This window comes from Eucyclogobius newberryi, unplaced genomic scaffold (genome assembly GCF_026437365.1).
Source record: "Eucyclogobius newberryi isolate DKJ021-1_F unplaced genomic scaffold, fEucNew1.0.hap1 SCAF_12, whole genome shotgun sequence".
NCBI classification, from domain to species: domain Eukaryota; kingdom Metazoa; phylum Chordata; class Actinopteri; order Gobiiformes; family Gobiidae; genus Eucyclogobius; species Eucyclogobius newberryi.
This window is the reverse complement of record NW_027315746.1, coordinates 31,175,740-31,200,848: the sequence shown is the minus strand read 5'-3', so window position 1 is coordinate 31,200,848 and position 25,109 is coordinate 31,175,740. Positions and strand designations below refer to the sequence as shown.

Genomic DNA, 25,109 nt, shown 5'->3' with positions numbered 1-25,109 from the left:
ACTCCCCCCCCCCCCTATGTCTGCCCCTGTATGATGAACAGTAAAGTCTGTCATAACCAGATACTTCAGAGGTGAGCAGAGTTTAGTGAATATCATTATTTGTGAGCTGCGTCTTGATGATTTTTTTTTATTGTTGCAGGGTTTGTTTTGGGCCTTCTTCCGGGTAGTGCGTAGACACTCACTAGAGTATAATCTCTGATTGGTTGCTGCGTGTCTGCCGCAAAAAAGTTCAGCTTTTTTCAACTTTTCTGCGTCGGCCACTCTGGCCGCCCTGGACTCTCTGGCCATGCGTCCAAAGCGTCCGACACTCAAACGCCCCCGACGCCATGTTCGACCCCCAAAACGCAGGATTCGTACCGCAAAAACGCTGGACGCCCACATAGACTGAATGTAAACTGGACGCTTTGATGCAGTGGTGTAAACACCCCTTATTAGACCTCTACCACTTCTGCTCTCTACCTTGCCACAAAAAGCTTATGGGTTCAAATTTGAAAGGAACTGATATAAATGTACATGCAACATATTCTTCAGATAGGGTCACTCTACTCCACTCACCACAGCTGAGGCTCAGGTTTGCTGCCGAGCAGGTGAAGTTATCTGAGAGCAGGGGAACCTTCTGCCTGCAGGGGGCAGCACTCTGGTAACACAGTCTATGGCTCTCACAGCACCTGAGGAAAGAGAAAAGGGTGAGCCTGCAGAAAAGACTTCCTAGTTGGCACTATTGCGCAGTTTGTTTGGGCCAAACAACGCAAGTCCCAAATAATGCTGTAAATGATGATATAATGGCAACATCTGATATTTGAGTGATGAGGAAATAGAAAAAGGTAAAAGGATGGCATGAAATTCGGTAGGTAGAACCTGTGGCCATCTCAAATTTTTTGTTTGAAATACTAGGTGGTGTAAAAGCAAGACTGTTGCGGGATGGTGGTTTATTGTTAGTGTGTAATAATGAGAATCAATATAAGATAAGATAAGATAAGATATTATCTTATTATTATACCTCTCCTTGAACCGACACCTTAACGTGGTGGAGGGGTTTGAGTGCCCGAATGATCCCGGGAGCTATGTTGTCGGGGGCTTCATGCCCCTGGTAGGGTCTCCCAAGGCAAACAGGTCCTAGGTGACGGGTCAGACAAAGATCGGTTCAGAAGCCCTCTATGATGACAACACAAACAAGGCAGTTTACGTCGCCCGGATCGGCGTCACCGGGGCCCCATCCTGGAGCCAGGCCTGGGATGGGTGCTCCATGGCGAGCGCCTGGTGGCCGGGTCTTACCCCACGGGGCCCGGCCGGGCACAGCCCGAAAGAGCGACGTGGGGCCGCCCTCCCGTGGGCCCACCACCCGCAGGAGGATCCATAAGGGGCCGGTGCAGAGAGATCTGGGCGGCAGTCGACGGCAGGGGCCTCGGCGACCAGATCTCCAGACACAGAGACTAACTCTGGGGACATGGAATGTCACCTCGCTGGGGGGGAAAGAGCCTGAGCTTGTGCGGGAGGTTGAGCGATACCGACTAGATATAGTCGGCCTCACCTCCACGCACAGTTTGGGCTCTGGAACCCATCTCCTCGAGAGGGGCTGGACGCTCCACTTCTCTGGTGTTGCCCGCGGGGAGAGGCGGCGGGCTGGTGTGGGCTTGCTGATAGCCCCTCAGCTCAGCCGCCACGTGTTGGAGTTTACCCCGGTGAACGAGAGGGTCGCGTCCCTCCGCCTTCGGGTGGGGTCTCTCACTGTTGTGGCGGCCTACGGGCCGAACAGCAGTGCAGAGTACCCGGCCTTCTTGGAGTCCTTGGGAGGGGTACTGGACAGTGCACCGACCGGGACTCCGTTGTTCTACTGGGGGACTTCAACGCCCACGTGGGGAATGACAGTGACACCTGGAGAGGGGTGATCGGGAAGAACGGCTTCCCCGATCTGAACCCGAGCGGTGTTCAGTTATTGGACTTCTGTGCTAGCCACGGATTGTCCATAACGAACACCATGTTCAAGCACAAGGGTGTCCATCAGTGCATATGGCACCAGGACACCCTAGGCCGGAGGTCAATGATCGACTTTGTTGTTGTGTCATCAGACCTCCGGGCGCGTGTCTTGGACACTCGGGTGAAGAGAGGGGCAGAGTTGTCAACCGATCACCACCTGGTGGTGAGTTGGATCCGCTGGCGGAGGAGGAAGCCGGACAGACTTGGCAGACCCAAGCGCATTGTGAGGGTCTGTTGGGAACGTCTAGTGGAGCCCTCTGTCAGTAGGGTATTCAACTCGCACCTCCGGGAGAGCTTCTCCCATGTCCCGGGGGAGGCTGGGGACATTGAATCCGAGTGGACCATGTTCTCCGCCTCCATTGTTGATGCGGCTGCTCGGAGCTGTGGTCGCAAGGTCTCCGGTGCCTGTCGTGGCGGCAACCCCCGAACCCGGTGGTGGACACCGGAAGTAAGGGATGCCGTCAGACTGAAGAAGGAGGCCTATCAGGCCACTCTGGCTTGTAGGTCTCCTGAGGTCATCGACGGGTATCGGCAGGCCGCTCGTGCTGTCGCAGAGGCAAAAACCCGGGCCTGGGAGGAGTTCGGGGAGGCCATGGAGGGGGACTATCGGTCGGCACCAAAGAAATTCTGGCAAACCGTCCGGCGCCTCAGGAGGGGGAAGCAGTGTCTCACCAACACCGTTTACGGTGCGGGTGGAGGCCTGCTGACCTGGACTGGGGATGTCGTCGGACGGTGGAAGGAATACTTTGAGGATCTCCTTAATCTCTCAGTTACGTCTTCCGAAGAGGAAGTAGAGACCGGGGACTCGGAGGCTGGCTCATCCATCACCCAAGCTGAAGTCACTGAGGTTGTTCGCAAACTCCTCGGTGGCAGGGCTCCGAGGGTGGATGAGATCCGCCCTGAGTACCTAAAGTATCTGGATGTTGTAGGACTGTCTTGGTTGACACGTCTCTGCAACATCGCGTGGCGTTCGGGGACCGTGCCTCTGGACTGGCAGACCGGGGTGGTGATCCCTCTGTTCAAGAAGGGGGACCGGAGGGTGTGTTCCAACTACAGAGGGATCACACTCCTCAGCCTCCCGGGTAAGGTCTATTCCAAGGTACTGGAGAGGAGAATCCGACCGATAGTCGAACCTCGGATTCAGGAGGAGCAGAGTGGTTTTCGTCCCGGTCGTGGAACACTGGACCAGCTCTATACCCTCCATCGGGTGCTCGAGGGTTCATGGGAGTTTGCCCAACCAGTCCACATGTGCTTTGTGGATCTGGAGAAGGCTTTCGATCGTGTCCCTCGGGGTGTCCTTTGGGGGGTGCTCCGGGAGTACAGGGTCCGGGGCCCTTTGCTCAGGGCTGTCCGGTCCCTGTATGACCGGAGCAGGAGCTGTGTTCGCATTGCCGGCAGTAAGTCAGACCTGTTCCCAGTGCATGTTGGACTCCGCCAGGGCTGCCCTTTGTCACCGGTTCTGTTCATAATTTTTATGGACAGAATTTCTAGGCGCAGTCAGGGGTCGGAGGGTGTCCGGTTTGGGGACCACAGGATCTCATCTCTGCTGTTTGCAGACGATGTTGTCCTGATGGCTCCATCAAACCCGGACCTGCAACATGCACTGGGACGGTTTGCAGCCGAGTGTGAAGCGGCAGGGATGAGAATCAGCACCTCCAAATCCGAGGCCATGGTTCTCGACCGGAAAAAGGTGGCTTGCCCTCTCCAGATGGGTGGGGTGTCCTTGACCCAAGTGGAGGAGTTCAAGTATCTCGGGGTCTTGTTCACGAGTGAGGGAAAGATGGAGCGTGAGATCGACAGGCGGATCGGTGCAGCTGCTGCAGTGATGCAGTCGCTGCATCGGACCGTTGTGGTGAAGAGGGAGCTGAGCCGAAAGGCAAAGCTCTCTATTTATCGGTCGGTCTACGTTCCTACCCTCACCTATGGTCATGAGCTTTGGGTAGTGACCGAAATAACAAGATCGCGGATACAAGCGGTCGAAATGAGTTTCCTCCGCCGTGTGGCTGGGCGCTCTCTTAGAGATAAGGTGAGGAGCTCGGCCACACGGGGGGAGCTTGGAGTAGAGCCGCTGCTCCTCCACGTCGAGAGGAGCCAGCTGAGGTGGCTCGGGCATCTGTTCCGGATGCCTCCTGGGCGCCTCCCTCGGGAGGTGTTTCAGGCATGTCCCACCGGGAAGAGGCCCCGGGGAAGACCCAGGACACGCTGGAGAGACTATGTCTCTCGGCTGGCCTGGGAACGCCTCGGGATCCCCCCGGAGGAGTTAGAGGAAGTGTCTGGGGAGAAGGAGGTCTGGGAGTCCCTGCTCAGACTGCTGCCCCCGCGACCCGGCCCCGGATAAAGCGGCAGAAGATGGATGGATGGATGGAAGATAAGACATTCCTTTATTCCCACCTGGGGAAATTTCATTGGTGCAACGCAGGTAGATACAGAGGTAGATACAGAAGAACAGATCACTTATAGGAAGTCTGAAAAACACTTTCAGTAGAAGATCTCCTATAAATAAATAAAAACTCCCATAGACATATAAATAAATACATAAATACCATTGCATGTGATCACGACAGTAATTGCACATGAATATGTGTCACGACAGCACATAGATTGCACATGAATTTCACAGTAATTGCACATGAATTGCACATGAATTCCAACAGCAATTGCACACATGACAGAATTGCACATCAGTATTAGGTTAGGTCAGTATTGCGAGTGTTCAGTACTAACAGTTTTTGTTATAAAGTCTGACAGCAGCAGGAAGGAAAGACCTACGGAACCTTTCCTTCACACAGCGAGGGTGGATCAGTCTCTCACTGAAGCTGCTCTCCAGAGCGGAGAGAGTGTCCTGCAGGGGGTGACACTCATGGTCCAGCATAGATGTGAATCTAGCCAGGACCCTCCTGTCCCCCACCTCCTGCACCGAGTCCAGAGCACAGCCCAGGACGGAGCTGGACTTCTTGATGACTCTGTCCAGCTTCTTCCTCTCCCCCTCTGTGATGTTGCTGCTCCAGCAGGCCACACCGTACAGGAGGGCTGATGCCACCACAGAGTCGTAGAAGGTCTTCAGGAGTGGCCCTGTCACTCCAAAAGACCTGAGTCTCCTCAGGAGGTAGAGCCGACTCTGGCTCTTCCTGTACAGTGCGTCTGTGTTATGAGTCCAGTCCAGTTTGTGGTTCAGATATATGAGAAAATATGAGAAAGTGTTTAAGTGAAAATACTTACACACAAATATTTTACTGTTTCTTGCATGCTACATTGTTGATAGCTATAGCCATACGCAGTTTAATACAAAACAGCGGAACATATTGCAAATCTCATTACAATACAGTAGGGGGTGGTGTACAGGTAATACAGAACTTTACTTAAACAAAATAACATTGAAAAACAAATATTGGTCCCACCTGGTCCAAAGTCTGTGTTCTTTTTCCAAATTGAGTATAATGTGAGTGTTTTGTTTTTTTCATTTTCCATATGTCCATTATGGTGTCCTTGGTGGCTTGTATAATTTTTCTTTTGTGATGGCCTTTTCTCCTACGAAAGATATTCATTTATTGTGTCCATGGCAGGAGTTTTAAGACCCAAATACATAGTTCCAAAAGCAAGTGGAATGGCAATGTCCAAAATAGATTGTAGCTCTTTGTTTCAGTCCAGTATTTCTGAGCGACAGGACATTCCCAAAAAACATGGAAATGATGAGCCTCCTAGCAACCACAGTTTCTCCAACAGCTAGAATGTCCTTGTGAATAATAAGCAGTTTTACAGTTTTTTTTTATTTTAGTTGTTTTCTTCCATAAATCTTAATTTTTTTTTTTTAAAGTAAACCAAGGATTTTAAGATGATTTTTGTTACAGTTTTAATAACATATCTGATGAACCAGCAACATGTTCGGGAGAAGAAGGAAAAAACCCTCTTGTGATTGCTGCCAGAAATATCAACAAGAAATGCATGAGCTAAAGGCACGGATAGTCACTTAAGAATCTGAAAAAGGACTCCACAATACAATCCCAGTGTCATCCAGTGGTTAGACGTCCACCGTTTTTACAAGAAAAAACGCTACTTTCAACTTAAAGGTTGGATGGAGGATTTTTTTTAATTTTTTGACCCAAATCCGACTCTTATTTCCTCGTGGCGTGGACTGCCGATTCGTCCTGCCACGTATCAATCATAAAACGCACCTACCGCTCACCTGCAGCCGCTCCAGCAACCAAAGACCAAGCTAATGTATCAGCAGCACCACAACCTCAGCTTCCACCAATGGATTCATCAGCAGCAGCACCACAACAATCTTCACCTTTGCCAGCAAATAATTCAGGCCAAACGTCAGTTCTTCTGATCAGGTCCACAGCTCCTTCTCACCTCGACCGAGAGGAGCACAGCACAAACAGCAGATCAAAAGTACTATTCCACCTTGTTTAAAGCCTACGGGCCACAAAACTTATCATATAATAAAAATAAAATATCATTTTATTTTTTGATTGATATTTTGAACACAACCCTAATGGTGAGCTTGTTTCAATATGAGATAATTTTGAAATTATGGCTTTTTTAACATATGACTAATTCAAGACTACCACTCCCATCTACTTGATATTTCACACATCAAATATTCATTGTATTGTCTGTATATGTGCCAAAAATGAAGAGTGTGACCCTTTCACTTTCTGAGATAAATTGAGTGAAAGATGCTACAAGAGGCTAATAATTGCATATTTTCGTACATTTCCCAACTTCCAACAGACAATTTACCCACTAACTACAAAGTTCCCGCTTGAGGAACTTTTGGTGGAAGAAGTTTAACTATTTTACTTGATAGAAACCATAACAAAAAGTATTTCCCAGGACCCTGGGACGGAAGTCATTTTCTAGGCCCTTTCTGAGAGCTAGCCTATGGCCTATTAGCATTTCCTTGAGAATAATGAGCACTTTGAAAAAGGTGACATTTTTCCAGACATGTGATTTTGAGGTTCTCCACTGGGATGTACAAATGTTTTCCCAATCTTTGACCGACAAGATTAGTTGTCCAGATTAGCAATGTATTGATATAATTTAGATTACTACTCTTGTAAATTCTGATTTGTAAACCAGATTATTTCAACATGCTGTTGTGGAAAATAATAATCTGGCCCTTTGCCTTTTTCAATTTTCCATTCAATTCTATTTCAATTCAATTTATTTTTGCAAACTATTGCCTCTGAGGCTTCGACATAGACTGCTCGATGCCTGTACATTTACATGTCTGGACACCCTGGGGTGACCAGGATGTCCCAGGGCCAGGCCCTCACACCAGGGCAATCAGCTGCTTTTGTTCTTCTGTGTTGGTAAACTTTCCGCCTCCCCATTCGAATAAAAGGAACCTCGGGTGTCCAGGACTGGCCTGTTGTCTCTCTAGGTGTCGGCGGTCAAAATGTAAATGTAAACCCTGTATCTCTTGATCTCCTTTTGCCTGTGCCATTTGCATCTCTGCCCTCTAAGACCTGATTGTGAATTGTAAATGTGGAATGGGTCATGTGACCATCTGTGATTTACGGAAGGGGACATGTCGACTTGGGACGGGACTTGGGACAGACACATTTTGGGGAGCAAGGCAGGAGACAGACGCGTGGACTCGGCCTTCCACGAGTATGGCCGAGTCCGCACAAGTTTCTTTCTGATTCAACCACAAGATTAAAAATTTTACTTTTGAAACAAGACAACTTGCTTTTTTGTTTCATCGAGATTTTGCGACTACAATGCCAAAGCTTTTCATGTTACAATCTGGTGAGAAACAAATATACCTTTTGTAATCCAGACCTTGAACCTGAGGTCAGAACTATTTAGTACCAAACATTGGTCATAAGCCAACCAGTTTAAGATTTTAACATCTCTGTTTAGTTGGTATGTTTTGATTTGCTCCTTCCAAGCACAGATTTTACCCAGGGACTTCCTCCAGATTTTTATCTGCCAGTAAGGCCTGTACAGGAACCCCTGGCCCCTTTCTTGGGGAGAAAAGTATAGTTTTTATCCAACTATTGTTGGTAGTTTTTACCGTAGAATTACACCTTTTTATTTAAAAGTTTCCGTTTGCCATTTGAATGGGTAGGCCTTTCTAAAGGAGAGAATCGCAAATAAGAGAGAAGTATTTTTGTACATAGATATTGGACCAATATCTTGAAGGAAACGCCTCACATTAGGTATTGAAATTTCTGGTTTGGTGAGATATAATAAGACATCATCGGCATAGCAGGCAAATGTTTGCTCTGTCCCATCAACTGAGACATCGTAAATTGTTTCTGATTGTCTAATATATTGCGCCAATGTACAAAGCGAACAAAAGAAGGACCAAGCACAACCCTGCCTTAACCCTCTATCCAAACCCAGTGAGTGCGTCAAGTGACAGATTATTTTAATTCTTGATGTTGGGCCATTGTAAAGAGCCTCAATATTTCTAACTAAATCATCTATTTTGAATTTGGTTAGCACTTTAAATAAATACGGCCAGCTAACAGAATCAAAAGCTTTATCAGCAACCAGACTTATTCTTACAGCTTTGCTTTGTTGTCTTTGTGTCTAATGTTATCTTGTGTTTGTTGTTTATTAAAGTTGTTGTTGTTAACTTTCTGCACCACATCTGCAAATTGAACTGTAATTTGTGTATGTAAGTTTATTTTCTATCTTATTAGTTGAATTAATATCTACATTATATCAATGCATTTTTAATCTGGACAACTACACTGCTAAATATATTAAAAACAAATGGGAAAGAGTAATCTTGTTTTACAAAGAGTTGGAGAAACTGTAGCAGCCAGGAGGTACACCACTATCACGTGTTTTGGGATGGCCCTGTTACTCAGAAATATTGGAGTTCTCGATGCACTGCAGACTGTTTTTGAAATTGCTATCCCTCTGAACTTTCAAACTATGTACTTTGGCCTCAAAACTCCTGCCATGGACACAATTGATGGATACCTTTGTAATACACTAGATATTCATCACAAATAAATGGCTGACACAAACACCACCACCAATCAAGGACTGGACTGATAATAACAGACATTAGACAAATGGAAAAACTAACATTTGGACGTAATTTGGAAATGGAAAAATGTAACTCACTGGACCAACTGGGACTTTTATTTTATTTTTTCATGATTCTTTTGTTAGTAGATGTTTTTGTAATGTCTCTCCCTTTAAAAAATAAATTGTGGAAAAGAAGCATTTGGCCAAGAACAAAAGTTAATCTCAATACTTTGTTATATACTCTTTGTTGGCAATTAAATTGTAGTTTGGCGAATCCCTCTTTACAGATCTCCTCTAGAGCAGTGATGTTTTGGGGCTGTCACTAGGCAACACGGACAAGTGCAAGTCCCTCCAAAGTTTTTCTATGGGGTTCAGATCTGGAGACTGGCTTGGCCACTCCAGGACCATGAAATGCTTCTCACTAAGCCACTCGTTAGTTGCCCGGCCGGTGTGTTTGGGATCATTGTCGTGCTGAAAGACCCAGCCTCATTTCTTCCTCAATGTTTGTTTTTATTTAGGTTTATGTTCTGTATTGCCTTGATTTTATTGGGAAGCACTTTGGTCACTTTGAGTGTCATAAAGGGCTCTATAAATAAAGGTTGATTGATTGAATGCCCTTGCTGATGGAGAGAGATTTTCACACCAAATCTCACGATACATGGCCCCATTCATTCTTTCCTTTACACAGAACAGTCGTCCTGGTCCCTTTGCAGAAAAACAGCCTCAAAGCATGATGTTCCCACCCCCATGCTTCACAATGGGCATGGTGTTCTTTGGATAAAACCCAGCATTCTTTCTCCTCCAAACACAACGAGCTGAGTTTATACCAAAAAGATCTACTTTGGTTTCATCTGACCAAATGACACTCGCAATCCTCTTCTGGATCATCCAAATTCTCTCTAGCAAACTTCAGACGGAACTGGACATGTACTGGCTTAAGCAGGGGGACATGTCTGGCACTGCAGGATTAGAGTCCCTGGCAGTGTTACTGATGGTAGCATTTGTTTCTTTGGTTCCAGCTCTCTGCAGGTCATTCACTAGGTCCCCCCATGTGGTTCTGGAATATTTGATCACCTTGTGATCATTTTGACCCCACAGGCTGAGAACTTGCGTGGAGAACCTTGTATGTCTTCCACTTTCAAATAATTTCTCCCACAGTTGCAGTTCTACAATTTTGTTTCTGGTGTCCTTTGACAGTTTTTTGGACTTGGCCATAGATGAGTTTGGAGTCTGACTGTTTGAGAGTTAGGGTTAGGGTACTCACGCATCCAGCTCATCCACAGGGCCCCCGCTGGCCCCCACAGCAGCCCTTCCATAGAAGCGGCACTGGCAGCCGTAGTCCTCTAGGTCACTAGGGCAGAGGCCTGTGAAGCAGCGCAGCCTCAGACTGAAAAGCAGCAGAGAGGAGAAGCTCTCCAGGACAGAGTGCAGCCAAGTGAAACGCTCGCCCACACACTCTGCAACACACAACACAGAGCCAGCATCAGGAGGGAAGCCAGGGGTCAGGAGGAGAACCAGGAATCAAGAGGAGAACCAGGGGTCAAGACCCAGGAGTCAAGAACCAGGGGTCAGGAGGAGAGCCATGGGTCAAGAAGAGAACCAGGACTCAAGAGAAGGATTCAAATAGGGCTGCATCGATAAGTAATTTGATTACAAAAAAGCTTTGATAATTTCATTTATTGCCTTGATGATTCGTTTAATTTACCTATGTGATTAAAAACATGTGAATCTGTAGCGCACGGAATGCACAGAATGACTTGTGTGAAATGTTGCTGTTTTGGGGACATACTTATGTGATATTGAGTTAAACTCCTTATTTGTTATTTGTTTATTACTATGAACTATAATGTGTATTTAATATGCTTTTAAATGGTTTATGGAATGAACAAAAAATTCCCGATTAATCTATTAATCAAAGTCCCGATTACTCGATTAATCTATTAATCAAAGAAAATAATCGACAGTTTACTGGATTGCTAAAATTATTAAAAAAAATATCGCCCGGTGCGCTCTTACATTTGCTGAGGGCCCGGTCAACTGCATCATGGCCCTTCACTTCCCCAAACTGTTTCCCCACTGCCCGAACACATTTCCCCACTATAGAGCGTTCGAGGGTGCAAACTCGGCGCTTATGCACCACACTCACCTGCTGCTGCTGCTGTCACTGCCTCCTGTCCGGTGGGCACTGCCGAGTTGCGATTTAAACACAAGTTGCAGCGCTTGGTCTGGTCACGTGACCAAAGGATTAATTGAAATGTGTTTTTGGTATGTAATTATTGCTTCATTGGTTATCAATGTCTGACTCAAATGGAGGGCTTTGGGGATTTCATTCAAAACTAAAGGGGCAAAATGATTTTGGTGTTTTTTGTTAATTTATGCCATTTTTGTGTTTCACCCCTATCATTTGGTAATTGGTTTGCCCAGGGGAGGGGCTAGGGGGTTTAAAAGGGAGCTTGGCTCGTTGCTGGGGAGAGTGCCAAGGAGAGCATGATGTGAGACCCTGTTCTTGCTGTAAGTTTTTGGATCCTGTACATACTTTGTTTGTCGTTGTTTGCTCACTGGAAATATTCTACCACTGTTTTGGAGACAAATAAATAAAAATAAAAATCACCTCACCAATTTTTCGACTGAGCTATCATTTTGTCACAGAAGCTAAAACAAACTGTGACATACACCTTTGACTTTTTAAATGTGGCTTTCAGACACTCAATATAGGAGCAGAGGCTCACACACATTTGCACTTGCTGAACTCCCATTTACATATCACTTTTGAGGAAGAAATAATTGTGCATTTTCGAGTTGGAAATCAAGTGCAACACGTCGACATATGGCACATGCTATAAGTTTATATTTGCAGTTTCAGTATCTGGATTAATAAATGGGGTCCATAGTCTGATAACCCATCTCCTCAAAAGATATATTTTCTTACCAAGGATGTTGTCAGATCTTTGGACTCCCGTTTCTGGATCAGCGCACAATAATGAACTGGTTTCAAGAGCTGAGGAGAAGACCATGATAATCAATTCATCAAGGTTAAAAGCAAACGTTGACACTATTCGCATTCCTATCAAACACATTTCCCCTGTAGTAGTCATTTAATAATATTAGTAGTATTTGAAGCTGCTGATCAGTGCATCATTGAGAACTGGGCAAACATAACCTTGCTGTCCACTATGGATGGAGTAGTCCAATGGGAAGTTATGTTTGTGACCCCAACATATCTAATTATCTAACATGGTCCTGATACCTTGGCCCTGCTGTTAGTAGTGTTAGAAGTTACCTTGTGCAGAGGAGGCTACAAGCAGGATCCAAAGCAGAAACATGGCAGCCTCTCTGATGGAGCCTCGAGTCATTCATATAAACACCACCTTCAAAATGCAGTGGAAGTCTGCAACACAAAAAGAACCATTTATGTTTTTTCTGAAAATCTTCAGTTATATTTCATACCGCTGCTTTCAGCACTGCCTAGCTGTGGGTCGTAACATGTTAAAGATCTATGTTTAGAAAGGTAGCAAAGCCGTTTGGTCACAAGAAGCTTCTTCAGGTCCTTTAACAGAACTGGTGAATCACTGCCTTATGTTTTTCTGATGGGAGGAGCTTACTACACTGAAACTGGATAACTGAGGGATTACACAGACATCATATCCAAAATGGTGAAGTTTTTAGGGATAATATTGTTGTGTCCTTCCAAATGGAGTTAAAAGAGTCTCCATCCATATTCTTTGTTGTTCTACACAAGCCTCTCTAGCACTGCCAAAGTTGTATTCATGATTTTAATGCACAGCCTATATGGGTTAGTCATTACAAGTTGGTTTAATGTTCATGTGGATAATGCCTGTGATAGAAATGCTCCAGGTTCATTGTGAGATTTACAATGATAAAATGTATGTCTACAACCAAATTGTATGTGCAACAATGGAGGAGTATTTTTCTGCAAAAATTGGATATTTGTATTTACCCCCGACTCTATCTGATCTAAGTGCAATGAGGTCTTCTATAAGACAAAGTTCAGGACATTAAAAACACCATCAATTCCACAATGCATATAATGCCCAACAGCCTGCTAGACACTTAGAACTGACTCCTTTTGCACCTCTAACTTAAAAAACTGCCCAAGAGATCATAACCAGTCTGAGTTCATCTACTGTACATGCTGCCTTGATGTGTTACTTAACAACATTCTAAAGTCTGCTGTGTTGAGTAGTTTGTTAGCACTACTCACTCACAAAAGTCAACGTGTCTCTTAAATCTGGAACATTCCCAAGAGCCTGTGGTCATTAAATCTATTCTAAAAAAGAGCAGCCTTAATGCAACAGTACTAGTGCTGTCCATTTTTATGCCCCAAATATGTTCCATTTTGTCAATTGTTTCATATAAAATGCCTTTATTATAAGAAAACATCACATGATGAACAACTTGTGATACATGTTTCTCTACATTTACATAAGTAACTACATTCCAAGTTTCAAATGGACAACTCCTCTTCCTCTTTCCCTTCATTGTCTCTCTTGTCTCACTGTCAGATTGCAGATTTGTGGCCCTGGTTTATGGTTCGTATATGTAATTACTGGGCCTATCCAGATGAAACAAAAGCTGGTACAAAGCTAAATATTTAATTCACAATAGCCTCAAAAAGTGGTGCCATTATTCAACTCCAAAAATGTGATTTTCAGTTGAAACAATTTTAAACCACAAGATTAATAGGACATGTTTGTGGAGCTGATCCCAAACAAATAATGAGAAAGAGAAACATTTGTGGATCCTAGGTTTGGAGATTTCTTTCCAGAACAGTAACACTCCCATAAAGTTACATTTTTTATTCCTAATTTACAGTTCTGTTTTGGTCCTGGTGCAGTCTGGATTTCGTCCTATACTACTGTCCATTGAAGACCACATTTAGGTCCAGACCAGGCTGTCTCAACCATGACCTGGCTTTTTCCTTGTCTCATAATGTCAAATATGTGCAAAGTTTTCCAAAGCGTTTTTTCCCCCTCATATACAAACTACATAAACCACATGCAGAAGTTCTTACCTCCCGTCGCTGCAGGTCAGTGGAGCTCCAGGGTTGGCTCAGCTCTGGGCAGGACATTAGCTGGACCGCTCACCTCCCCAATGCCCCTCCCCCACCCACCTGCTCAGGTCAGGGGATCCAGTGACACCAGAGTACAGGTCTAGCAGGTGCTCTGCTTTAAAGGCATGTCGATGAGACAGAGGTGGCTTTGTTGTGAGTAGGCTTGACCCAAGGGCCTGACCTGGACTTATCCAATGCACGGGTTAAAGAGAGGGAGCAGGGCATGCATGCATAATCCCAAAAAGTGCGGGAGTGTGAAGTAGGGCAGCAACTAACAATCATTACTGTATTGATCACAAGATTTGAGGTATAGTGGTACATCTGATAAGGCTTGGTCGGAACATTTTAGGTCTGTATCTTAATGTATATGGGTACTCGACGTGGACAGCCCTGGTCTAAATGTTGTGTTGATGTTATAACTAATTTCTGCTGTTCTTGGCCAGGACTCCCTTGGAAAAGAGATCAGTTATCTCAATTGGATCATCTCAGTGGGACGATCTATTTATCAAATGTTTCAAATGTGTATATATATATATATATATATATATATATATATATATATATATATATATATACACATACATTTCCATTTGTCTAATGTCTGTTACCATATCAGTCCAGTCTGTATCATCCATTTCTTTGTGATTGCCTTTTTCCATTTATTGTGTTCATAGGTGTTTTAAGGCCCAAATACATAGTTCTGAAGTCCAGTGGAATACCGTTTCACTGTATTTCCTTGACAATAGTGGGCACTTCGACATAGTGTTATGAAAAAACTTGATACATTTTTACAACAAAACTCCCTCATGTGATTTTGTGGTCCTTCTTTGGGCTTTACATATATTTTCCCATTCTTTGTCTTTCAGAGCGAAATAACCTTCTCTTTCCCATTTTTTTTATTTTTTATATTGAGTAGAATGGTTGTCCGGATTATTAATGCATGTAAATAATGTTTATATGATTTTAAAGTTCTGATTTATATGGCTTGATACAAAAAAAATTCAGACTGGTTTTGTTTAATTTTGTGGTTATAACAACTCACGCCAAAGGATTACTTCAAAATACCAAAGCTTTTAATTTGATATTCTGAGCCACTCCCCTCAGGCAAGATGCTACGGCCCATAGAACCAGGGCCTCCCGCCACAAAAACAGTTTCTTTCCCTCTGCCATTGGACTCATGTCAACAACTTTCATTTTCACTGTTGTGCAGTGTATCCAACTCAAATAAATCTGACTAAATTGTGTGTGTAATAAGTATTTAGTATCTAGTATAGTATATCTTATTTAGTCAAATCGTATTATCTTATTTCAGATCAGACTCAGAAAAGGTTTATTGCCATTGAACAAAATTCACAAACATTGGAACTTGCTTTGGTGATTCGCTGCAACATCGATAAAACAATGATAAAACAACATTTATAAAATCAAAAAGGGCATGCATTAAAGAAAAACAATTTAAATCTTCTATAGGATAAAAATTAAAATATGCCAACTATGTACAAAAAATTTACAGTTAAAGGTTGAATGGACGATTCTTTTGACCCAAATCAGAGTCTTATTTCCTCGTGGCGTGGACTGCCAATTAGTCCTGCCACGTATCAATCATAAAACGCACCTACCGCTCACCTGCAGCCGCGTGCGGTTCGTCCCCACGTTTACGCGTGTCTAAGCGCATTGATCTATTATAATATAGTTCCCTCAGTGTACGGGACAAAATGAAGACGGAGAAAGACAGTTCGAGCTGACTCAGAAGAAGACAGAAATCTATGGGAGACGAGAGATGCGATGCGATCCGTCGCGCTAATAAACAAACGCACGTGTGTGTTGTATCAGTCCGCACGGGGGAGTGTGCGTGCGCGCTTCCGCCTGCGTTCTCAAATCGCCGAAAAATCGTCCATCGCGCCTTTAAGTAAATATTTAGTATATTTCCAAAAAAATAAAAAATAAAATTTCAGTATTTACCATATTTTTTACTCATGCCATATTTTTTATATTTTGCTTTTATTATTGTTGTTTCATGTTATGTTTTTGTTCACCGACAATGATTCTGATAAATCTTGAGTAAAATATAACGGCTTGCAGAGCGTGCTCCTTATTACAGTGGTATCGCAACCTCATCATCAGGCGGAGGATCGGCGTCTCCTCTTTTTTTGCTGAGAACACAGCAGTCACAGACCCCCATTCTGAGACTGGTCGGTTGGTTCATGTAACCGGTTTTCAATTTCTCATCTTATATTGTTTAGATGTCAAAGGTTTCTTTAATTTGGGTGTCTTTGTCAGATTAGACAGCTCTTAAAGCATCTTGCTACTTGATTTATTTATTTTTTTCAGGTGAAATGAGAGACAAAGCCTTGCAACAGAGACAAAGCCTTGCGACTAGGCTAATCCTGCGCCATCCTGGAAGTCTGTTAATGTATTTTCCTCACTGCATACCATTTTCCTTATTAGGACAGGATATGCACTTAGGCCCTTTTTTACAGTAATCAGTAATATGTTAAAGAGATGGGGGGGGGGGGGGGGGGCTGGGGCCTCTGCGGTGTGATTGTTTAATTTAAAGACAAACCTGTTTATTTTTTGGGGTTAATATTAGGCTGAAGGATTTGGAGTGTTAATCCATAATGTGGCCATATGAAGAATTTGTGGAGCCAATATTTACACATGTATTTGGAGTGTTGCATATGACAAACACAAGGAAGTATAATATTCAATTCATTCATTCATTCATTCTTATTTTTGTAACGCCCAAAATTAGAACAGCAGTTGTCTCGAAGGGCGACAGTGAAAAACGGATTAAACAATGTTCCCGTGTCCCCTGTCCTTACACCCTCCTTCTCGGCCAGGAAAAACTACAAAACCTCCTTGGGAAAAAGTAGAAACCTGGAGGAGTTCCATAGTGAAGGAGGGATATGACTCCCTCAGACAGAGAGGCGGACGTGAGATATCATCTGGGTCAACAGGTCATCGATGTGCCTGTTCCACTCCCGGCGGGGAAGTGGGAGAAGAAGAAGAAAAGGCAATGAACAGATTGCCAGTGAAATTAAATATTAAATATTGTTTGATAGAATAAGTAGTCAGAAGCAGAAGATAGTGCTCAAGCTGCCATATTTCCCCCAGCATAGTTGCTCCTAGGGCAGCGTAGCTGAAACTGTAGGTTTTTATTTCTGTTCCTCACTGGCCTGACCATAAGCGATTTCAAAGAGGAACGTTTTACTGGTCTTAAATGAAGAGACTCTGTCTGCATCTTTAACATGGACAGGGAGGTGATTCCATAACACAGGAGCTTGGTAGCTAAGCGCTCTACCTCCTATTGTGCTTTTAGAGACTCTTGGGACCACCAGAAAGCCAGGATTTTGAGAGCGAAGAGCTCTGTTTGGATGATATGGTTCTAAAGCATCTTTGAGGTAGGATGGGACTATGTTATTTATGGCTTTGTAAGTCAGGAGTAGGATTATAAATTTGATTCTCAACTCGACAGGGAGCCAGTAAAGGGACTCGAACACCGGCGTAATGTGTTCTCTTCTTTTAGTTCCTGTTAGTAATCTTGCTGCTACCTTTTGAACCAGTTGAAAGCTTTTTATAGAGCTTTAATGGCACGCTGCGAGCAGGAGTTACAGTAGTCTAATCTAGATGTTACAAATGCATGGATAAGTTATAATAATGTAATCATAAAAAAACACAACTCTGGTTAAGATAATGATTTCAATTCAATTTATTTTTGTAACACCCAAAATCACAACAGGAGTTGCCTAGAAGGGCGACAGTGAGAACAGATTAAACAATGTTCATAGGGACTTGGCAATGTCCCAGCATCCCAGCATCCTTAGACCCTCTTTCTTGGCAAGAAAAAACTACCAAACCTCTTTGGGAAAAAGTAGAAACCTTGAAGAAAAAGAAACCTTGAGGATAATCATTATATAAACACATAAAAGTTGATTTTGCTTTACATCCCTCCTTTACTTTTTAATTATTGTTTTTAATTTATTTATTTTTCTGCCATTTGGCCATCAGTTTCAGCAAATTATATTATCAGAAGTCCATCCACAACATCCACAACCACAACTCACCTTTAAGTCCTCTTTTAGATTCTGGTTGATTTTTCTTTGATACGTTAAAGAAGACCTATAATGATGTTTTGGGTCATTTGTATTACTGCTCATGATTTTACACTGTCTTCATTGTAAAACAATAAATGTATCTAAAACGGTATGGTAACAGAAACACGTTCATCGACTGCCTTTTCAAAACTAAAGAACCGATAAGCCTTGACATTTCACTGTAACAAGCAGCAGGTGTTTGCGTCTCAATTGAGTCTCAATTGCAGGACAATCAAGAATTAACTCAAAACATGCAGGAATCAATCCAAAAACTCTGAGTAAACTAATGACGAGGGAACATAGTTGTAACCTTACTGTTAAAATGTATTTTAATGTCCCTTTAATGTGGCTGTCAGATTTTTGTCCACGTAGTTTAGTAAAGCTCTCAATTTACTAGTCATCTACGTTCCTACCCTCACCTATGGTCATGAGCTTTGGGTAATGACCGAAACGGCAAGGTCGCGGATACAAGCGGTCGAAATGAGTTTCCTTCGCCGGGTGGCTGGGCGCTCCCTTAGAGATAGGCTGAGGAGCTCAGTCACACGGGAGGAGCTCGGAGTAGAGCTGCTGCTCCTCCACGTCTAGAGAAGCCAGCTGAGGTGGCTCAGGCATCTGTTCCGGATACCTCCTGGGCGCCTCCGTAGGAAAGTGTTTCGGGCATGTCCCACCGGGAAGACCCAGGACACGCTGGAGGGACTATGTCTCTCGGCTGGCCTGGGAACGCCTCGGGATCCCCCCGGTAGGAGTTGAAAGAAGTGTCTGGGGAGGAGGAAGTCTGGGAGTCCCTGCTTGGACTGCTGCCGCCGCAACCAGGCATAAGCAGAAGAAGATGGATGGATGGTTGGATGGATAGTTGAGTAAAATTGATTTTAGTATTGTAGTACACCCTGCTATTTCGCAAGTTCTCCCACTTAGAAATTATGGAGGGGTCTGAAATTCTAATCATATGTGCAGTTCTACTGTGAGAGACAGAATAAAAATAATGCATAAATATCCGGAAATCACATTGTATGATTTTTAAATAATTTATTTGTATTGCTGCAAATAAGTATTTGAATCAGCTCGAACTCTGGCTCTCTGGCTCTCCCTTGTTATTCTGCCTTTAAAAAGTCCACATGTACTCCACTTAATAATCTAAATTGGCTGGACCTATTTGAGCTTGTTAGCTGCATAAAGACACCTGTCCACCTCACAATCATGGGCATGAGCTGTCAAAATACACCAGAGACTAAATTGTAGACCTCCACAAGGCTGGAAAGGGCTATGGGGCAAATGGCAAGCAGCTTGGTGAAAAAGAGAAATTGTTAGAAAATGGAAGAGGCTAAAGATAATAGTCAATCTCCCTTGGACTGGGGATCCCTGCAAGAACTCACCTTGTGGGGTATCAATGATGATAAGAAAGGTAAGGAAGCAACCCAGAACTACACGGGAGGAGCTGGTCAATGACCTGAAGAGAGCTGGGACCACAGTTGCAAAGGTTAATCGGTAATACACTACGCCTTCATGGTTTAAAATCATGCATCGCCCAGAAAGTTCAGTCAGCACATGTCCGGGCCCGTCTGAAGTTTGCCAATGACCAGCTGGCGGATCCAGAGGAGTCAAAGGAGTTTGACCTCTATAATTAGGTCTGAGTCAAAGGACAGCCGAGCGAGGGACTTATTAAAATTGTATCTGGGGGATTTAATAACACAAAAATCGAGTAGTAAACAAGGACGGACATTCTAGTGAGTGGTATCACAAATTAGAACTCTGTGAGTTCTAATTTTGAAGAATGGAACCTTGGAGAATTCCACATTCAATATTTAGTTTTATTGAGGTGTTGCCAGCAAACTTTACAAATTGTTATCTATTTACCAAGTAGGAACTAATCCAATTTAACACTCCCCCTCTTATTCCAAAGCCCTGCAATTTTTTTATTAATATGGTGTCTATGGTATCGAAGGCCCTTTTGAGGTCGATAAACACTGCTAGAGCGGTTTGTTTATTTTCAATTGCTTTGGTGATATTTGGTTTGGCTGTTATCTGTGTAAATGCTAAAACTGTAGATTGTTTTTTCCTGAAACCAAACTGACACTCATTCAACACATTATTTTTGCTATGAATGAGTCTTGTCTATAAACAAATAGATTTCAGCAAATTGTGAAATTAAATAAATTGGTCGATAGTTTGTTAGGCAGTATTTTTCACCGGATTTAAATACTGGGATTATTTTCCAGGAAAAGTCCAGAAGTGAAAGACTGGTTGTAGGACTGTCTGTCGATGTTTTGTTTTTAAACTGAGCAACCATGGATTTGATTTCTGCTTCTGTGATATCATCGAAGTACATAGAATTAATCATTTTATTTTCATCTCTAATTGTAGCTAATCATATCTAATTGTAAACAAAGGCTTCTGTACCAAATATTAACATTGATATGGTGTTCAAATACTTGCAAGCAATAACATAAAAATGAATTAGTGTTAAAAATCATACAATGTGATTTCCGGATTTTTAAACTTTTTTTTTTAATTTTGTCTCTCTACGTTGAACATTTCAACTGAGTCCAAACCACCGGTCTGCTCTGAGGATGGAGGTGGGGCTGGAGTGATGAGATGGTGGAGTGGGCGGGGCCTGGAGCTCAGTGGCCTGGTGAAGGGGCCTCTGTCACAGTTTGTTGCAAATCTTTGACAAACATCTTTGTTTGAGATCTGTGGACAAAGACAAAGGGTTATTTAAGGACAATGGCTACCTGAGCACGTGAGTCGAAGCCCTGCCCCCCGGGTTCCTAATAGCTCCACTAGCAAACAACTGTTGTGTGTGTGCATGTGCCTGTGGAAAGTGAAGAGGAGGGAGGCTGCGGAAGATGCTCCACACCTGAGGCATATCTCGCCTCCAAGAAAAAGACAAAGACGTAAAAATCCCAAGATTCCGTGAAATGGGCCCTGCTGCTGCTGGTGGCGTGTCTCACTTCACACACACACACACACACACACACACACATATATATATATATGTATATATATATATATATATATATATATATATATATATATATATATATATATATATATATATATATAATGTATCTTATCTTATCTTATATATTTCATTTGAGTCTGGGGAATCATGGCCAGTCAAAAAGTGTCTGCTGAATCCTGGTAGTAGTCGCAGTCCTTAGCCTTGATAGTTCAATTCAATGTATTTTTTTCACAACAGCGGTTGTCTTAATGGGCAAAGTGAATCAATCAGTACATTTACTATTCTCCACATAAACCATGAACTCCAAGAACTCTGTCTTAAATCCCAGAGCTTGGATGGGTGAGATTGATATACGGTAACAGGCAGATTAAGCAATCATACAAACTGATGTGTATCTGTGAGTGTGTGGGGAGTGTGTGTGCGCACTCACTCCTAGAGAAGGACAGTCTACGTGTTCGACGGCACACCTCCACAGTGTGCTTCTGGTACCACAGGTGACTGTCAGAGCAATATCTGCAACACCAATCCAGCATGAGATGAAAGAGTTATCATTTATAAATACAACTACTGATAATGTCCCTCTGATGTTTCCATACAAACATGTTGCCTGCTCTGACTTTGCTCTTCTCTCAACAGATTTTTGTCACGGTTTTCTTAACATTTTCTACAATTCTTCTACACTCTTTTTATTTATTTAAAAAAAAAAGAAAAAAATACATTTTCTACTAAATTTCTAAATTCTTTCCAAAAATGATTCATTGGCCTCCTTTTGCTCTCCATTCAAATCTCTTCCAACAATTTCCCCACCTCTTCTTGGTTCTTTTGGCTCTTAAGGATCTGCACAGACACTGGGAGTAGAACTTGCAGAGCTCAAACACGCAGGGCTGCAGTTTGTGTGCGCTGATCTTCACTGTGGACAACTCTAGCTCAGGTCTTCTCCATGGACAACCTACAACAACATACAAAAAAAATCATCAAAAACAGCTGTGAAAAAATAAAATAAATACAAATTTCTCTAAATGTCTAAATGTGCCTCGTCAACTTGGCAACCTTGAAACGTATAAGAAACTTGCTCTCAACTGAAGCTCTCAACATCTGTCCCAATGCTCTGTCCCAACACTGCATTCCCCATCATGCGTTTGGACTCGGTTGTCCATGAAGGCGCTTTTGACCGGCTGCACCATCTAGCTGGAGAGGGGTGTCAAACTCATTTTGGGCGGCGGGCCGAATTTCGATGCTCAAACTGGGTCGCGGGCCGAACATAACGTAAAACATAAAATAATAAAAAAATATAAAAAACAAATAGCTTCATATAGCCTACGCTGTTTTTGAAGCAATTACTGGATCAATTAAAAGAAATTACAAACACGTTTGTTCTCATAAACTAAAATGTATTAAGAAAAACAAGTGTAATTTTACCAACACTTTGCTTCTGTTTATGTGCATTACAACTTCAGAGTTGATCTACAGAGATAAACATTTAGTCTATTCTTAAATATTGTTAAATAGGTATTTGGAACTGAAAAATATTGTATTTGACTTAACAAAATAAACTTCTCAAGATCTAAAAAACCTTTTAAATGTAACATTTCCACATCTGTGTAGTTTTCTGTAGTCATCTGTAGTTATCTGTAGTTATCTGTTCACCTGAACTGACTCACCACTAAATACAAACACACGTGGGAGCGTTTAAATAAGGAGGTTAAGTTACGCCTCTGGCCTTGAAAATATAGAATAAGTGCATGAGCCACAGTGTTCCATCAAACAAAACTCTTTTGTCAAATCGTGGGCCAAATATTATGTACAAAATAAAACAATAAAAAATATAAGAAATAAATATATTTTTTACAGCCTAGTAATAGTTGTGGAGACTGTTGCACAAATGTGCAGCAGGTGAGATACTGAGTCCATATTCAGCAGCAGCAGGAACAGGAACATTGACTTTTGATGTGAAATCTGATGTGAAATGTTCATATCACAGACATGTTTCTGCTCAAACTCAATATGAGCTATTTTCATAGTTTAAGCTGATCTTAGTGACAAATGATTCATGTAGTGACTCAAATTAGGTCATTGTGTTTGTGTCACAGTCACATTAGTGTGGACACAGTCATATTCATACTTTATTACACTCTGACCTGTGTTTTTACCTGTGGCTGCTGATCTGTCCAGGTTTGTAGAGGTTTGGATGTTTTCTTGTTAGCTCCACTTTTAGCACAGCTCTAACATCCACAAAACCTTCTCCTTTCTTTCTTCCACGTGTTTCCTAAACCACACACGTCTGTCCTCGCTCAGACCTCTGCTCAGAGGTGCGTAAGTGCTGTAAAGTGCGCAAACGCGCGTCTTACTTCCGTCTGCACTTCTCCCTCGGCAGCACACACGGCAGTGAAGGGTCGCGCAGGGAGGGGCGGCCACCAGCGGCATTGTGGGACGTGAGTTTTAGCGATTAAAAACGGTTACGGATGAAAATATTTTTTTAATTAAATATGAATTCAAGATGTTTGTTGGGCCAGATTAAAACGTCTGGCGGGCCGGATGTTTGACACCCCTGGTTTAAGCTCTAAACATACCTCTTTGTCACCACAGTAGAAAGGACAAACCTAAACCAACATGGTGACACCAACAGACATATTTTAGGAGATATATGCATCGTTTTTTTTATTGCACATAGACGCACTTTGTGTATTTTAGGACGTGGAAGAAGTTTGTGCTTTTTTCTGACTGGATTTAACAAAAGCTGTTTTGGCTTGTTCCTAATGTTGTGTGACATAGTGTCCTGTCTACGGGTTGCAAAAGATGTCCAGTGTGCAGTCCTGCGCCTAGTTGATGATTTTGATGGCTGAATGAAAAGCGAACATGTTTCTGAAATCGTTGAAAGGGTGATCGTGACAAGTTTTTTTTTATTTAGTTCACAATTTGACAAACCTTTCTCACCCAAGAACTGCTGCTTTACTGTTTCTTGTATCCCACTGATGTGTCTGTTGGAAGATTGTCTTTTGTATAATATTACAAAGGTAAGCAGTCCGAGAATTGCATGAAACAATAAATGACTGAAAATATAAATAATCTTTGTTACTATAATTAAAATATTATAAATGAAATGAATGGCATAAGCACATTAGTATACAGCAAATTAGATTCTTAATTCGTTAGCTCATTGCTTTAAGATGGAAATGGCTCACCACAAGTCAGAATGATCTCAATGACCTACCAATAAAATGGCAAATAAAGCAATGTTTTTATTATCGTAGCAGATGTCGTAGCAGATGTCATATACTTTATATTAACAGAAGACATCTCTTATTCTTCAGTGTTTCATAGTGGCACAAGTTTGAACAATTGAAATAAATAAGACCTTCCTATTATTCAAAAGATTTCGTTTCAGTGAAATTATTTTTATTTAAATCCTGGATTTGCAGAACAAAAGCCCTTCAGCAGGACGCCTCCTCGGCTGAAAATGGACGGCACGATAGCACAGCAGTTGGCGCTCGTGCTTTACAGCACAAAGGTCCCACCCAGGATTGATTCCCAAGTGGTGTAGAGTTTGTTTGTTCTCCCTTTGTCTGCATACGTTTACTCCGGGTACTCTGATTTTCCTTACCACTAAAAATATGTATAATTGGCTCATCCCCTGAAAAAGAGATGCTTACAGCTCAGTGGGACTTAATAAAATCAGTCTGCCCAGCACTTGAGCTACAACCTGTTATAATGCTTCTCTACTGTTAATGTATAATGTGCACTTTCTCCACAAATAAACTAACTAAGTGATCTAACTAAATGATTACATTTGCTGTATACTGCTTAATGTAAGTTGCAAGAAAATGTAACTGCATCCATCCTGATTTGACTTTTTTTCTCAAAAAAGTAAATTCAAGGTGGGTAAAAATCTAATCAAGTCTGACACTGTAAAAAATATTGCACCTTGAATCTAACACCTGGTTGGCCCCTTGACAGCAACTGTCGAAATGTTTGTGATAACTGGTGATGTGACATTTGCATCATGGTCATTCAGGGC

At 42.7% G+C, this 25,109-nt stretch overlaps 2 protein-coding genes and 1 long non-coding RNA gene across 3 annotated transcripts in view; 1 reads left to right on the top strand and 2 right to left on the bottom strand.

Annotated features, from left to right (window-relative positions):
* The window catches only part of LOC140356743 (uncharacterized), a 522,351-nt gene that overhangs the window by 441,077 nt on the left and 56,165 nt on the right, over positions 1 to 25,109 (top strand). The gene's annotated exons all lie outside the window — the stretch shown is intronic.
* LOC140355626 (otoconin-90-like) lies at positions 440 to 12,357 on the bottom strand. The gene is made up of 5 exons (XM_072440291.1): positions 12,251 to 12,357; positions 11,900 to 11,968; positions 10,235 to 10,427; positions 556 to 668; positions 440 to 459 (listed from the first exon to the last, which is right to left on the bottom strand). Exons 1-5 carry the CDS (start codon positions 12,321 to 12,323, stop codon positions 440 to 442), a joined length of 468 nt encoding a protein of 155 aa, XP_072296392.1. The 5' UTR covers positions 12,324 to 12,357.
* LOC140356738 (HERV-H LTR-associating protein 1) overlaps positions 20,730 to 25,109 on the bottom strand; it is a 64,373-nt gene continuing 59,993 nt past the window's right edge. The window contains exons 10-12 of the mRNA XM_072441927.1: positions 21,902 to 22,043; positions 21,525 to 21,607; positions 20,730 to 20,823 (exon numbers count right to left, since the gene is read on the bottom strand). Of these exons, the coding sequence (XP_072298028.1) occupies positions 20,780 to 20,823; positions 21,525 to 21,607; positions 21,902 to 22,043 (269 nt within the window). The 3' untranslated portion in view covers positions 20,730 to 20,779. The remainder of the gene's footprint in view (positions 20,824 to 21,524; positions 21,608 to 21,901; positions 22,044 to 25,109) is intronic.